Below are 15,948 nucleotides of genomic sequence, written 5' to 3'. Positions count from 1 at the left end.
GTGACAGATTAGGCTGAGAAGTTCTGGGCTTTGGGTTTCCTTGTCTTTCGCTTTCCCTGTGTCCCTCTTCAAAATGTACATTCTAACATGTTAACTTTTTATTCTGAAGATAGTTAAAATCCATATCACCTGGTGTATTTTTTATCATTATCTTCCATGAAGAAAGTGAAAATCAAATTTTATTCAGAAAATTTTATTAACTACAAAACATCCTTGTGAAGCTTGATTAACTTAAAACTTTTTACAAGTTTGAGAGTATTCATGAAATGCTTTCTGCTTAGGAACAATTTTTAACTAAATGCTTTTCTACTATATTTGATGCTGCCTGAGTCTCTATTAATACCTACATGCTTATGTAGTTTCGTAATCTTGCGCTTCTCATGGTGCTTGACATATGGTAGGTTATTCAGTACCTGTCGATTTGAATTTAACAGGATTTCTGTAGCTACCTGTACTAGAGTTACTTTTGATAATATTAGCAAACTGGAAGAGTGGGCAATTGGTTGGTCTGTTAAATTAGCCAGGTTACAGAAAGAACTATCTATTTTCAATACATTTGTATCCTGCAGATGGTTTAGGGTATAGAAAATGGAACAATCTTACGACATGACCTTCACTACAGATATTTCTAAAACTTAACAGTTGTGTGTGTGTCAGAATGGTGACTGTAACACAAAGGTGTCTAAGGAGTGACTTTTAAAGGCTTTGCTTATTTTCTGTGATCTGTGCACTTTAAATTCTGCATAGTATGCTAGACATAGACACATTTATGTGGGGAGAGTTTAAATCAGTGGTTCTTAAAGGTAAAGACTATTGCCTTTCATGAGATTCAGCCCATGGCCCCTTGTTTCAGAATCCCTGGTAAGGGGAGCCGCTGTTACTAACAGCTGCATTGTATCCCTCCAGTGTGTTGGGGCAGAAAAAAAGATTGAGAAGTATTAAGTTAAATGGTTTGTTTTTAAATCTAATTATGGAGTGAGTTCCAACAGTGACAGGATATACTGTAAGTTTTCCAGTCTTCAAGTAAGCCGAATAGTAGGCTTGCATCTTAGTGCTCTGATGATCACTTTTGTTTTTGCTTGGTTGTGTTTTACAGGAACAAAGGAGAAACAGGCTAGCCAGAGAATTACCTTCAGCTGTATCACGAGACAAGGTAAAAAAACAATGTTTTTAAAGCATATTCTGACTAAGCAAAGATGGATTGCTGAGCCTCAGAGTATTACTCACCCACCCCTAGGAGTAACTTTTGTCTTTTTCTCCCTTTAATGTTCCATTGGACCTATTTCATTGTTTGAGTAAAGGTATGCAAATGTAAAAACAGGCTTTGAATAATTTAAAGACAATTGGTATTTTTACAGAGAGCAGGCTGTAAAGTTGGGAGGAGGGTTGGGGAGCTCGGTGAAAAAGGTGAAAGGATTAAGAAATACAAATTGGTAGTTACAAAACAGTCACAAGGATGTAAAGTGTAGCAAAAGGAATACAGCCAGTAATACTGTAATTATGCATAATGCCAGGTGGGTCCTGGAATATCAGGAGTGGAGGGTAACACTTTGTTAAGTATATAATGGACCCCATGCTGTACACTTGAAACTAATACAATATTGAATGTCAAGTGCAATTGAAAAATAAAAAAATTTAAATAGTATTTTTAATGCATAGAGGTAGATTTTATGTGTCCAGCCTTATTTTTTTAAAAATTCAGTGACTTTATCAATTTTGTAAATGACTGACTTTATTATATAACAAGATTTTTTGGAGAGGGAGGACAACAATATGCACATAACAGGTTAATACCTATAACAGCTGCACGCGTTGTTTCTGTGTATAAAAATCCATTACCTCGAGTTCTTTACCAGAAGAGATTCTAAAAGTAAAGATGAAGTTTTGGGGTTTGTATTTCCTTAGGCACCCATCTGAAGAAAGCCTTTGACAAAGGTGGCGTTAGTCCAGGAAATAAGGCAGCCTGAACATTAATTTTATGTCCCATGATTACTTTTGTTTTTCATGTTACTTCACTACTTTGATACAGAGGGAAAAATTCACATTTATAGAATGTTTCTGAATGCACTTTGGCATCCTTGATTTTTTTTCCCCTGCATTTTTTGCCTTTAGTCTTCTAAAGTTCCAAGTGCTTTGGCACCTGCCTCCCAGGAGCCCTCCCCTGCTGCTTCTGCTGAGGCTGATGGCAAGGTCTGTTCTGATTCTTAATCTAAGCCTGCATGCCTAGGTGTTTGGTGCTCCATCATCTGGAAACAATATGCGGAATAGCAGAATATTAATATGGGCTATATAAAACAATGTGTACTTATACATTTTTCTTGACATGCTTTTGCTTACAATATAAAAGATGCACACAGAAAAAGAAGTTAAAGAGGAAATTATTCTGCATTTTTTGAATTTCAAGCCATTGATACTGAAATTTTGCTTTTTAAACTGCATGTTTTAACATATCTTTTAACAGTTAATTCAGGACAGCAGAAGAGAAACTAAAAATGTGAGTCCCTTGTTTCAGAATGGCAATGTTGGTTCCTTTGATTCTCACTGAGATACTGTTTCAAAACCATTCAAGAACCTGTCTGTACAGTGGCATCTGACTCCTTGTCTCTGTTGTGTTCTTAATGTTTCTGTTATCTAACTAACCCCTCGAAGATGGCATCAATTCTAGTTTTAGCATTATTTTAACTAGTAATAGGCCTTCCCACTGTTTTCCGTTACCTCCAAGAATAGTCTGGAATGTAGTATTTTGGTAGGGAATTAAGATTCCAAACATGGAAATTGAGCTTTTGGACATTTCCTCTGTAAAGGGTCCGAGATCAGTCCAGTACTGATGGGTACTCCCCTCAGGCTTCTTCCTTATGCTTCCATTCAGTTTGCACTTGTCACCGTATGTGTGTGGCTTAACATGAGCCTCAATAGCTTACGCACATCAATGCAAATGGGGGCTGTGAGAGTTTGAGACTATTGTTAATTCCTGATGACCTTTTCAGGGGAAAATTAATAATCTGTAAACTTTTCAGACCCATTCTTTTGGTTTTTCAGCCATTTAATTTAGCTCCTTTCCTTATTGTCCAGATTTAAGGCTCTGAACCTCGAACAAAATCTGATGAATGTCTTACCTTCTCTCAGCCCACTGTGCTCAGCTCTTAAGAGAACCATTTAAATTGTTGCTTCAGTGTTTTCACTCATGGCATCACCCTGCATTCGCTTACTTTCCTTAAGATTCCATGTTGTCATTCATGTGTAGTTAACAGGCATTTAAAAATTAATGTGTAAATATACTGCCTATATTTAGATAAAGCTCATCTTAGCTAGAAAATTTAGGCCAGAATGATACCAAAAACTGACATTTTTAAACAATTGCCATGACACTCTTCTTTGAAGTTTATGTAAGCCATTTTCATTTCTACCCATAAACCTTAGATGTGCTGTTTATCCATTTTAGAGTGTAAGATCTTAAAGAGCATCTGGTCTCTTAAATGTTGATGAATTACTGTTTTCTCATTATCCTGGCTTCTCCCCCACCTACCCTCACAGAAATCAAGACTAAAAGATATCCTAAAAAAGGAGGTGAAAAAGCAGTTTGATTAGTGGTAGCACTAGATTTCTTCCAGCAGATGGTTTTTCTGGAGTATAGATATTGAGAGAACTTGGGTTTATGTCACATTTTAGGCAGTTTAAAGTCACTGTCAGCCTGAATATCACGAGTATATATATTCTTGTTTCTTTAATTTAAAAGTTTCTTTTACCCAATGATATTTTTGACTGAATGAAAAGTAACTTGAGTTCATGGAACTTTTGGAGAGATTACAGTTCAACAGTGTTTAAGGTTACTTTAAAGAATTTAAGATGAGCGGTAGTTTCGTTTTTCCTTGTGCTTGTAATCAGTAGTCTTCTCGTTTTTAAGGGCATCTTATACTTTTTCTACAATCTAGTGTTAGAGGGTTTGGAAACAAGGAAAAACTTTGAAAAGCAGCAAATACTAAAGAAGAAAGGAAATAAATAATATTGCTGGAAATTTTACAAACATTTTATAGTAGAATCTTTTAATTTAGTTAGCCCAGGGTTTCAGCTATACATGCCACTCCATCTCTTTCCCCATTACAACTCCTGCTGGGTACTAGATGTTCTCCTTGACTACTATCAAAGAAAAGGAACTTTGTTTAGTTAGATTTGGTATGGTTGATAGAGATTTTGGAACATCTGGTTTTTGTTTTTCAGGTTGCATCTGGAGGCGGTGGGGTTGGAGATGCTGTTCAAGAACCAGCAACAGGCAACTGGAGAGGAATGCTGAAAACTTCAAAAGCAGAAGAGTTATTAGCTGAGGAAAAGTCAAAACCAATTCCCATTATGCCAGCCAGCCCACAGAAAGGCCATGCTGTGAATCTACTGGATGTGGTAAGCCATGAGAATTTGGCTGAAGACTAATAAGACAACCAAATTACTAGGAAAACACTACAAAAGATAAAAAAGGAACTAAAAAGTATTTTTCCTCCTCACCCTACTTAGCCAGTTCCTGTTGCACGAAAACTATCTGCCCGTGAGCAGCGAGATTGTGAGGTTATCGAGCGACTCATCAAATCATATTTTCTTATTGTCAGAAAGAATATTCAAGACAGGTTAGTAGTACATAATACAAATCAGACTATGGTACTGCTGGATGATTCCAAAATCTGTTTTGAAATAATGCATTTTAAAATTTTTAGGTTTTTATTTTAAATCAAATGGGTCATCTTACTGTTTTGTTTTACAGTGTGCCAAAGGCAGTAATGCATTTTTTGGTTAATCATGTCAAAGACACTCTTCAGAGTGAGTTAGTAGGACAACTGTATAAGTCGTCCTTGTTGGATGACCTTCTGACCGAATCTGAGGACATGGCACAGCGTAGAAAAGAAGCAGCTGATATGCTAAAGGTATTGTGATTTTTTAAAATTTTCACATTCATGTTGTAAATATAAACATCTGTTTTTTTAAAATACATTCTAATCCTTGGATACAGCTATAGTCTTCATATGATAGCTAATCTTTTTTTTCTGTTTATATTTGACAAGATTCAGGATAGATACTGGTTAGTATAAATCAACTACATACTAAAGCAGAGAGATTACCCCACATATTCAGATTCTTTGATATCATAAATATGGCTTTATAATTTTTATCTTCTTTAATGCAGGCATTACAAGGCGCAGGTCAAATTATTGCTGAAATCCGAGAGACTCATCTTTGGTGAAGAGAACTACGTAATACCAAGACTTTGTTGAGTTCAAAGTTGCTAGTTACTGCCTACTTGAGTAGATTTTTATTTATGAACTCCTGTGTATTGCAGTGGTATGAATCTGCTCACATGAAGACTGGCTATAAACGGAAAACTGTACTGTGTATTACAGAATGAATTACACATTTAATCCAAATAATAAATGGGCGTTTCTAAAGTTTTCCAGTATATATAAAATATATCAAGTCTGTCTTATGACAGTTTCCTCTGAACTTAAAAAGAAATGTTAGTGTTCTTACTGTACAAGCAGTCTGCCTGTGGATGAGATGACCTGTGTAACCTGTTAGTCTTCAAGCTGCTGCCATAGTCCTTCAAGAAGAACGCACCCAGACATTTCGTACAGCTGTACTGCATGCACTGTATAAACTGGCCTGGCTTTGAAAGATTGGGATTGACAAATTACTCACATAATCACTGTATTCCACCTGTCCTTGGATTTAGTTTTGTCTCTGCAACTTTGATGTGTTAGTAAGAAAGCTGGTGCACAAGAGGATCTGTAACTATGATGATGATGCGGTGTGCATAATGCATAGCTACACAGCTCTTCCACGCCTGGGTCCATAATACCCTAGTGCATTAAAATATATTTGATTCTTACTTAAACCTGAAGGCATGAATTACATTTCCCTTTATTAAAAATCATCTAGACTTGATCATCTAGTAACACTTGGTGATAACCAGTTCCTTTGGTTTTTAGAGGTTCTAAAAAAAAATTCCCCTTGGTTTTCAAGTATAGTAGTAGTTCAGGAACATCTTTAAATTGGGACACTCACACCATGCTCCAAAATTCACTTGGAGGTGAGACTTAAAACTAAATACTGTGCTGGTCATAGAAGTGTATCTTTTCTCTGTTAAGTATTAGTTGGTAATAGTTCCTTTGTTTCACACAGTAAAATACATTAGACTAAAGATGTGAAGTTATGGTGGAGCCTTATTTTAAAAAAACCCGTACAGGCACACACACACACTCATAATGGCTTACAGACTACTAAATTGTATTCTGGGATTTGGGGCTGAGGTTTAGAACAATATACATTCAATTAAAACTCCTCAGGTGATTCTTGGTATATGTTATAAATTTTAAGATAAGGGTCAAAATCCTTAAGGAATCTAGTTTTATTGCTAACCAGTAACATGTTAAGTAAATTGTATATTGCAGATATTAAATTCTTTTTAAGTTACATCAATTACAAAGGACTACTGGCAATATGAATATACCTGTTAACTTTAGCTTGTGATACCCATGTACTAAAGAACAACAGGCTCACCAACTGATCTCAAACATAAAAGTGGGTTCAGTCCGATATGACATGGTACTCTGAATTGTGTTAGTAAGTAGCACACTTTAAAATTACTTTGCCATCATTATCAGCTTTGAAATGATAGCCATCCATGAGTTACTTATTTCAAACAGATCAGATGACTACTATTTTAGCCTTTTGAATTTTTGGGGGGAAAAAACCCTTTAATGCACCTTTCTCCAACATGTCAAATAGATTTCCAATTAAATGTTACCTTTAAAGACTTGCTATGATAATGCACTTTCTGGCACTATACACCCTGTACAAAGAAAAACAGGCAAGAAAGGTATGGAAAGAATACCTTTGTTGGCCCTTCAACTGAGTGAAGTTCTGAAATGTGGAGATGATCTATGATATTTAAAATGGATACCTGTATGTTCTTGCTGTGTAAATAAAACTGCTGGTATGAAATGACATTAAAGTTGATCAATAAATGAATTCTTCCTAACTTTAGTCCCAGAAAAAGGTTTAAATTCTAGCTTTTTAACATACAGGTTTAATACAGTTTATATTGTATGAAAGTTTTATGACTTTCTTATTAGACTCAACAATTCACTGAAGTACCATATTTTGCTGTGTGTAATATGCAGTTTTTTTGAGGGAAAAATAAGGATGCACAGTATTTGTGGGTATAATGATTACATAACATGGGAATAATCCACGTGTACTGCGCACAAAAACATGTGCACATTGTATACGGGTGTACGTTATACATGGCAAAATGCAGTATTACAGCTCTGTTTTTGCATATGAAAACAGTGACTTGCTCCAAGTAACCCAGGTAGCAGATGCTAGAACCTGAACATTAAAGCCAGGTTCTGCCACCTGTAAGGCCTTCTGAGAGAAGTTTTACTGTGAACCATTTTGTAAGTTGTAAGCCTTTCACTTGATCCTCAGGGAAATCGGGCGCTATTGCCTTGATTTTTCATATGTGGCAACACTTCTGGAAATTTAACTTTCCTACTGTCTATAGAACTTAACCAAGTCTTAATAACCAAAACCTTTATTTTTTTTATTTTTTCAGATCCTTTAAATTTGACCTGAAAACTTCCCTTACCAGGGTATCTTTTGATATGCTCATGTAATTGGAGGGTTGGTAACATAATTGCCTCTTAACACTTTTTTGGTTACTTAAGTTTTCAGTTTATCTCAAGTTGTGATCTGCTTGGGAAAGAGAAGTTGAAATTTAAAACTAATTTAAAAGTTTCCAAATGTATAAAATATCACAACCTTAATAATCTGGAAAAAAAAAGATTGTGTAAATTTAGTTACACTGAAACACAGGTAAGGGAGTGGCAAACGGAATTAGAAACTTTCTGAAAAGGCAATGACTGACTTGAATCTTTTCTTTGAAAAGAAACTACTTCTATTGTAATTTCTCATTCCAGTTATGGCTTTATCTAACTATTCTTTATAAGGAGAACTCTATTTGCTTCCTAACAACAACAAAAAAATCAGTTTCCAGTACTAGATTTCACATTTCTAATGTGGACACTAGAGGCACTGCTGGTTTTAGAACAATGTAGACACTAGTGAGACGGATCAGATGTATACTTGATACAAAAGAACCCGCAATTCCACATTCTACCTTTTTCATCGTTCCTCTTTATGTCCAAAAAGGAGAACAAGGATAGGACTGGAAAGACAGCATTTACTTTTTTCATGAAGTATAATTTTTAAAACAGACTGACCCTGGAAATCACAGTTTTTGATGGTAGTCCTAAATGTTTAAAGGATCAGGAAATAAAATATGTCATCATTACACAAACTTAATGACCAACCTATGTAAATAAAGAATTACTCACACTGTGAGGCTAGAGTATACTCCATTCTCTTGATTTGCATAAGTGAAGGTATAAGTTCTGGAGCCAGCCTTTCGCACGTCTTGAGAATGAATGACGGATCAGTCTGAATCAACAGAAGGATGTTTCATCATAGCTGAAGCCATTTTATAATGTAGAAATTCCGCTTTCCTATTTTAAGTAATGAAAGTCCATTCTTAAGAATATGTTGTCCAACAACTAAAACGCTCTCAGGATTCGTTACTTGTCTGTGGTTTATACTAACTCCGCCTTCTGTTATCATCCGATACCTGAAAGTAGAAATGCTTAGTAACTAGATAAATCCAATCACTGTTGATCTCTTCCTATAAGATACATCATTATTGTAATTCATTTAAATTCAATAGTTCTCCAGTTGAAACCCGTAGCACTAAACTGGTCTTCACATTCACTAGCTCTCCCTCCCTTTAATGCTCTTCTAAAGGAACAACTTTAAGGCATAATAGGTTTCCTGTTTGGTGGAAAAAAGGGCTGGGATATTGCTCAGCTCTTGATAAAACTGTTCAGGGGATAGTGGTTTAAAAATGAAGTGAATTAGAATAATGGAAGATCATTTATTTTCTGGAGGGCAAAAATCACAAAAAAGGAAACCCCAGGACAATGCTGCTTTTAATGATCCACCCATAAGATACAAGTCACAACTACAAGTCCTCATCGATAGGTTCCTGGAAACTGAATTTAAGTGAATCAACATGTAACAAAACCAATTTTACCAGAGTTCCTGTGGCACATTTCTGGTCACTTCTAAACAAAGAACCCAAACACTCTATTATGAAATAAATGTGAACTATACATTTAAGGTCAGTAAAAACAAGATAATGATTTTCCCAACCCACTAATTGCAGCTGTGTGGCTGGAGCTTTTCCCAGTAGTGCAGAGTTCAAGGCAGGCACCCACCCCGGACAGGGTGTCCAGCCACTGCAGGGTTCTCTCTCGCGTGCGCTCTCTCTCTCTCCCTCTCTCACACACACACACACACACACACACACACATACACACGACCGGGACCATGCAGACACACTAGTTCACCTAATGTGCACATCCTTTGGGATGAGAGAAGAAACGACAGAATGTGGAGAAAACCCACGGAGATGTTGGGAGAATGTACAAACTCCCCACAGTGGCCCTGGCTGGAAATGTTTTTTTCCTCACAAACATTTCAATGAAATGACATTATTTGAAGATCTGCTGTTATACTGGTATCTACAGAAATCGTTAGGAAACTTGCTTATGAAACTGGAAAATCCTTTAACATTTCATTCTAAGTCTATGCAAATAAAGGCAAACTTAAAATACAAGGAAGCAAAATTTCTAGCTAATTTCAGAATTGGAAAATCAGTCATTGATTTAATAAATTCTAGATCACTAACAGATTTTTGATGGCCTATGTAAATAGGTTTTATTCAAGTTATCAAATTCATTCTGTAAGCGTTTACAGAGCCTTTACTATGCACTAAATGTAACTAGAGCCAGACAAGTGAACTGTTATGACAAACTGATTAAATTCGGTGAAGAGCTGAGAGGCTGCTCTAGGAGCACACTGCGGGGGGGGGGGGGGGGGGGGCGGGTAGAAAGTAGGGATCACAGATTTTCCTGAAAGGCACTGAAACTGGGAGACTAGCAGTTATTTTCACAAACAGGAGGAGGAAACATGGGAGCAGCTAGAAGGAGGTGAGATTTCAGTAGGAGGAGGGCTGGAGCATGAGGCCTTTCCGTCTACAAGGCAAATGTTGGTTTTCTCCTGTCACCAAATAAAATTAAGAAATGACTACTAGACATGGTTTTAGCTCAACAGTAAAAGATATATACTTAAGGACAGACTTCTTCCTCTTAGGAAATGTTATTTTAGGTTGTTTGCTACAGTTTCCAGGTCACATTCTACATTTTGTTTAAATGCCTAAGCAACCTTACCCAGTTTACACAATCTAAAAAATGTCTATTATTGAGAACTATGGCTAAATCAGATACAGTGTTATCTTAAGTAGCAGTAAACTTTGGTACCAGTAAATAAACCACTAGAACAATTCAGGAGGGGAAACATTTTATTTCCACAGTGAGGAAAATTCTTAGAACCGCTGACTCACTGTGGGGAAGTGCATGATACTACCCTCAATTTGGTGAAAATTAGACTAGCGTATTAGAAAGTCAAGTGGTGTGGAGTAAAGTCAGGTGATGGAGAGAAAATGGGTATTTTCTCTGTACAGAGTAACTAAGGCTCTTTAGGAGAGAGGCAAACCAAAAGCAACTGGAAAGAAAACCAAAACTATAAGGGAACATGTCCTTCCTAATCACGAGCACACCCTGGTAACTGTGTGACTCATGCAAGAACTGTGGATGAGGGGCCAAGCACCTTCTGGCCCACTAACTCTTCGCACTGTTTCATTATAAAAATGGATAAGCGCCAAATACAATGCAATAATATCACATAACTGAGGAATTTAGATAGTCCACCTGCTTCCTGAATAAGAAAATTCACAAGAGGAATAAGTGCATGCAGTGTGTAATAATGGTCTTAAGAAGTTACGTTGTATGCTTACTTCATTTTTAGAAACTCAGCTAATATTTTAAACAGGTTGGACAACCCCTCAGCTCGCCCGAATAAAGAGGATACAGACTAAATATGAGCGGGTTCCTGTCACTCCATCTACTTAGGGCCTCTGTCCCTGTGATCTCCCCAAACTGGGACCAGGCCTGAGCCGACTGACCCCAGTGTATTTATTCAATATACTGATCCCTTAAATGCAAGCCCTTTCTAATGCTGAAGGAAAAACTAGGTTAGATTTAATAAGACTTCATAGAAAATTCAAGCTATTTTCAGCAATAAGTAATCTCAGTTTTCACTTTTAATGCTCAGACTAACCTAACTTCTGAGAGGACTGAAATGCCATTAAAGCACTCAGGAAACCACCGTCTCCGGAAATTGCTGTGAATTGTAACATTTCATGCTGAATTAACTGTGTATCTGAAAGTTAAATAGTCTTACCCCCGGGGACCATCTGGAATGGCATTTGCTTTGCGACATGTATCTAGGACGCTTGTTCCAGGGTCAAGAACTAATTCAGAAAAGGAAGCTTCTTTAAACAACTCTTTTAACTCTTGGTCAGACATGACCTCCAGTGCATCTATGCTGCTATGATAAAGGGCTTGTGTACACCTGAAAAACAGTTTGAGAAAAACATGTGAATGCTTGCTTATTCAGAACATGTTCAGTAACCAATTATGAAGTGTCCATTATGTTCTAGATGAAAAGTTTTTGAAACAGCTGCATTTATCTTGTATAATTTATAAGCTTAATTCAGGATCCTCTTTCCCTACGGTAGAGAGAAGTCATTTTCAAGCAATTGAGGCACACACTGACAACCCTTGGTGGTAAAAGACAACTCTAAAGCAGTGCGGCTCTAAATTTTCTCAAGTCTATTAACTAAACTTCACCAAGTGTCAATTATTTGAAAAGGCCACCTTTTAGCAGAATCCAGCCCTTCCTGTCCATGAACGAGCTTTGTGACCTCGGCGGCCAATCTCTTCTGAGGAGCCCGCTTCTCTGGCTCTTTGACGTGCTGCTGCATGATGTGCTCAATCTCTGGGAGCGGCAGAAAAGTGAAGAGCTTCAGGTACCTCCAGGACAAAAAATAAAGACAGATTTGTATCACTACCTAATTTTTATCTCCCACTTCCTTTACTTTTATTTTTAATCATGAAACATAACACATATGCAGAAACGTACCAAACATAAGACAACAAACATGCCATCCAAACTGAAGATGTTACTGTTTTGTCATCTTTGTTTCAGATCTTTTAAAAGTCACAAAATAACAGTCACAAAAGGCCTCAGCCCCATTGTATTCTCCTTCTTCCCCTCAGAGACAAGCACACTCCCTCCCTGTCTCTCTACCAGTGACCTTGCTGTGTGGCCATCCAGGACCTATGGATAAATCTTGTTTTTCAAAGTTTTCTGATGGTTGTTGCAAAGGCGCGTCTCTCATCACAGTAAGAACCACAGAGGCCAGTCCAGCCACAGCATTAGCGCTGATCGGGGAATGTCTGTGGAGCTCAACACAAGTAGGATGGGCCCAGGTGAACCCCTCACTCATTTCTAGACAGCAGCATCGCCATCAAGAGGCTGAGACAAACACCACAGTAAGTTTACTTTCAACAACACTCGGTATTGCCAATTCTATGTTTAGTCATTCTGGCAGGCATACAAATGGCATTTTATTGTGCCTCTGTCTTATATTTTTCTTCTTCACTGAGTAATCTCTTCACTTGTTTTTGGCCTTTCGGACAGTGAAGTGCCTGTTCAAGTCTCTTCTCATTTTTCTCCCGGGCTGTCAGTCTTTTTCTCCTTGGCTTACAGAAATTCTTTATATTAATTTGAATATAAACTCTTTATCAGTTAGTTACACATACTGAAAATATATTCTCTCACTTTTAAAGGTGAACTTTTGAGGAACAGCAGATCTTAATTTTAAGTTAGTCTAATTTATCAGTCTTTTTCTGTGTCCCATATTTAAGAATTTTTCCCTATCCCAGTCGTAAAAATATTTTCCTATTTATTTTTCTAAAAGCTTGTCTTTTGTAATAGATTTAGGTTGATGTCTTAAATAGAATCTAAGTTAAAAAGACTCAAAATACTATGAAGTGTACATGGATACAGAGAGATTCAATAATAAAACATGAGCTTATGAACTTAATTTTCATCAGCACACTATTGAGAACTCACCTTTCTACTGAATCATCTGGCTGCCTAACAAAGAACTGATACAATTCAAATGGAGATGTGTTATCTCTGTTTAGCCAAACAGCATTGCCAGCAGACTTTCCCAGTTTTGCTCCAGTTGTACTTGTAATTAGAGGAAGAGTGATTCCAAATACATCATCTCCAGTCAACCTATGAATAAAAAGAAACTACATTATGAGTTTCAGGAACAGGTGGTGGTAGCTTCCACCCACTCCTCAAAATTCAGGGTGGTCTCTTGCTCTACTCAACTTCTGTGACTTCCTAAATCTGGATTTTTGTCCCTCTTACTGCTTTCACAGCATTCACTCTATTTCGGCATTTCTCATTGTGAATTGCAATCAAACCAGTGACTCTGGGCAAGCCAAGGGGAAGTGCTGTTTAACTAGGGCCTAAAAATGTTTAAAGGCTGGGTGGATGAGACATACCCAAGTAAAAGGGGAGTCAGGTAGAGACACCAAAGAGATAACTTACAGGGATTTAAAAAATGAGTACCACATCAGCTAGCCTTGTGGTTCATCTCTCTCAAGAAAATGCCATTAAAATCTATGTAATTTGGATTTGAAAAAATTTTTTGAGATGCCATTTCCTGAAGATCTCTAGAATACATTCCATACCTAACACTTGAATTCAGCCCTTTACTTCTCATTAGCCAGTTATAATATTAACACCATTACAGACCCTTAATGGGTATAAAACCAAGAAGGGCCTGAACGAAGGATGTCATTTCACAGTCCTAAAAGTGCATCGTCAGCTATTTCGTGCATAAATTATTTGGTCCCAGGATTTCTCCTGGATCTAAAGACGCTTACTTGTTGATGAACTCGTATCCCGACATGATATTGCCCAGCTGATCAGATCCACCCAGCTGGACCCGACATCCATAACGTTGGAAAAGGTAGTAGAAATCATAGGCCTGGAGCACCTGGTATAAGAACTCGCACAAGCTCATGCCCTCCGGGCTCTTAAGCCGAGTCTGGACGCTCAGCCGGCTCAGCAGCGTGCCCATGCGGAAGTGGCCGCCCACTGCCGCTAGGAAGTCCACCAGGTGCTGCTCCTGGTACCACGACGAATTGTCCAGCACAGTGAAGCTGCCCCATTTACGCCCATCAGTGAAGAGCTGCTGGTGATTAGCTGCCACAGTCTCGAGCCCTTGGCGTAGGGCGTGCGCGTTGCTTCTCACACGCTTTGCGTCCAGCGCCTCGCGCTCCTTCGTGCGGCCGCTGGGGTCTCCCAGGCGCGCAGTGGCGCCTCCCACTAGCGCGATCACGTTGTGTCCGGCTCTTTGGAAGTGAAACAGGCTCAGCAGCGCTAGTAGGTGCCCCACATGAAGCGACTCCGCCGTGGGGTCGAAACCGCAGTAGATGGTCTGGGGAAAGTTGCCTGCCCTGTTACCTTCGAAGAGCTCTGGCAGTTCTATCTTCGTGCCTTTCTCGGGGAAGAACTCCTTGAACAAACCTCGAGCCTTCTGCATCGCCAGCAACCCCTTAACGCCCGAGTGGGTCTCACGTCGCCCCAGGGGCAAGAGTTCCAATGGGCCTGGGGTACAAAACCACCGACCCCGGGAAACGGACCGTAACATGGGCGCCGCCATCTTGGTGGCGGCCCGAAAGGAATGCTGGGATTCTCGCCACGCCGTTTAGCGTAGGTGTCCTACAAATTAGTACAGAATTAGCTTCAGTGCTTCTGTGCGCCTGCCCGGATAGAGCGGGGGGGGGGGGGGGGGGGGGGGGGGGGGGGGGGGGGGGGGGGGCGTTGCTTAGTTACGGAGCTGGCGTTCTAGGCAGTAATTGGAGCTCTGCTACCCAAGGGAGGATTTCGCTTCCTGACCACTTTAAATTCTCTAAAACTTAATTTTTTCGCCTGTAATGTAGGTGTCTATCATTATAGTTCTTACATCATAGGGCTGTTGTGAGGATTAAGAATTAAAGTACTTGGCACATAGCGCGCTACGAATGTTAGCTTTTGTTTAAATTTCCACGTTACAAAATTATGATGCGCAAGTCTTGTTTCTCTACGAAAATTTGCAGAGCCTGTGAGGGGTTAGGAATTAGTTTAATTTCGTGGAGAGATGCGGAGTAGGCGCTGAGGCGCAAACTTCCTAATACTGATTCCCCAAGCAGATGAAAGCATCTCAGTCGCCAGTATTCATTAGCTTTTCCAGGAGGTGGCAGTCTTGTCCAAGCTATAGCCAGACAAATTCGATATAATAAACCAGAAAGCCCTATGGTTTATTTTAAATTGCAGGTAAGCAGGTGGGACATGGCTTTAGGATAAGTGGATTCAAATTAGTAATCACATCGCCGTAGCATTTTGCCAGGTGCTATCAGTACTCCACTCAGTAGGGACAGACTTGTTGGCAGCTGGCTGGCAGGGAATCAGCTCTAAAACTCCATTGTAGAGCCTTATTTCTCGGACTACTTTCAATACCAGTTCTTTTAGGTTGTGTTCCTTGGGAAACAGACTCAAACTGGAAATTTGTGTGAAGGGAGATTATTGGAGAATGACACAGTGATGGAAACAGTTGGGCAGAGGGAGAAATTGAACTGTGAAAAGTTTGCAGTACATGTCTCAGACAATGCCATAGGGGACTCTGGACCTGAGATTTCCATCAGTCATTCTGAATTGAGGCAAGAGAACAGGACTTCGCGCCCTATTATTAACCAGCCATTAAATGTGGGTCACCCCTAAAGGAGGAGGCAAAACCTTGGGCAAGGCTTTGGCGGAAGGCGAGATGCAGGAGAGGACACAGCTGAGAACCATCAGCACCAAAATTTTCATTAGCGGGGTGGCCTGGTC

The 15,948-nt window shown here is 38.9% G+C and overlaps 2 protein-coding genes and 1 long non-coding RNA gene across 11 annotated transcripts in view; 2 read left to right on the top strand and 1 right to left on the bottom strand.

The window, feature by feature from the left end:
* Positions 1-6,989, top strand: part of DNM1L (dynamin 1 like) — a 43,696-nt gene extending 36,707 nt beyond the window's left edge. For 2 of the 8 annotated variants that reach the window (XM_028532731.2, XM_028532733.2), the window contains 6 exons: positions 1,097-1,153; positions 2,113-2,190; positions 4,219-4,395; positions 4,507-4,616; positions 4,751-4,910; positions 5,171-6,989. In XM_028532731.2, coding sequence (XP_028388532.1) covers positions 1,097-1,153; positions 2,113-2,190; positions 4,219-4,395; positions 4,507-4,616; positions 4,751-4,910; positions 5,171-5,227 — 639 coding nt within the window. In that variant the 3' untranslated portion in view covers positions 5,228-6,989. Of the gene's footprint in view, positions 1-1,096; positions 1,154-2,112; positions 2,191-2,461; positions 2,495-4,218; positions 4,396-4,506; positions 4,617-4,750; positions 4,911-5,170 lie in introns of all 8 variants that reach the window. The other 6 variants (XM_028532732.2, XM_028532730.2, XM_028532735.1 and 3 more) reach the window with 6 other exon arrangements.
* YARS2 (tyrosyl-tRNA synthetase 2) lies at positions 1,694-14,773 on the bottom strand. 2 transcript variants are annotated; one of them, XR_004901622.1, is made up of 6 exons: positions 13,962-14,773; positions 13,135-13,302; positions 11,874-12,029; positions 11,398-11,568; positions 8,379-8,665; positions 1,694-2,246 (listed from the first exon to the last, which is right to left on the bottom strand). XR_004901622.1 is itself a non-coding variant. In XM_028532737.2 (5 exons), exons 1-5 carry the CDS (start codon positions 14,741-14,743, stop codon positions 8,506-8,508), a joined length of 1,437 nt encoding a protein of 478 aa, XP_028388538.1. In that variant the 5' UTR covers positions 14,744-14,773; the 3' UTR covers positions 3,499-8,505. The 2 variants fall into 2 exon arrangements, 1 of the variants encoding a protein (XP_028388538.1); XM_028532737.2 differs by lacking the exon at positions 1,694-2,246 and having other exon boundaries at positions 3,499-8,665.
* Positions 9,078-10,656, top strand: LOC118499107. The gene is made up of 3 exons (XR_004901623.1): positions 9,078-9,214; positions 9,506-9,507; positions 10,086-10,656. It is a non-coding gene; the product is annotated as an uncharacterized LOC118499107 (long non-coding RNA).
* Positions 14,774-15,948: the final 1,175 nt, after the last annotated feature.

This window comes from Phyllostomus discolor, chromosome 2 (genome assembly GCF_004126475.2).
Source record: "Phyllostomus discolor isolate MPI-MPIP mPhyDis1 chromosome 2, mPhyDis1.pri.v3, whole genome shotgun sequence".
Lineage (NCBI taxonomy): Eukaryota > Metazoa > Chordata > Mammalia > Chiroptera > Phyllostomidae > Phyllostomus > Phyllostomus discolor.
Note: the sequence above shows the minus strand (reverse complement) of the source record. Positions and strands in the feature narration are given on the sequence as shown.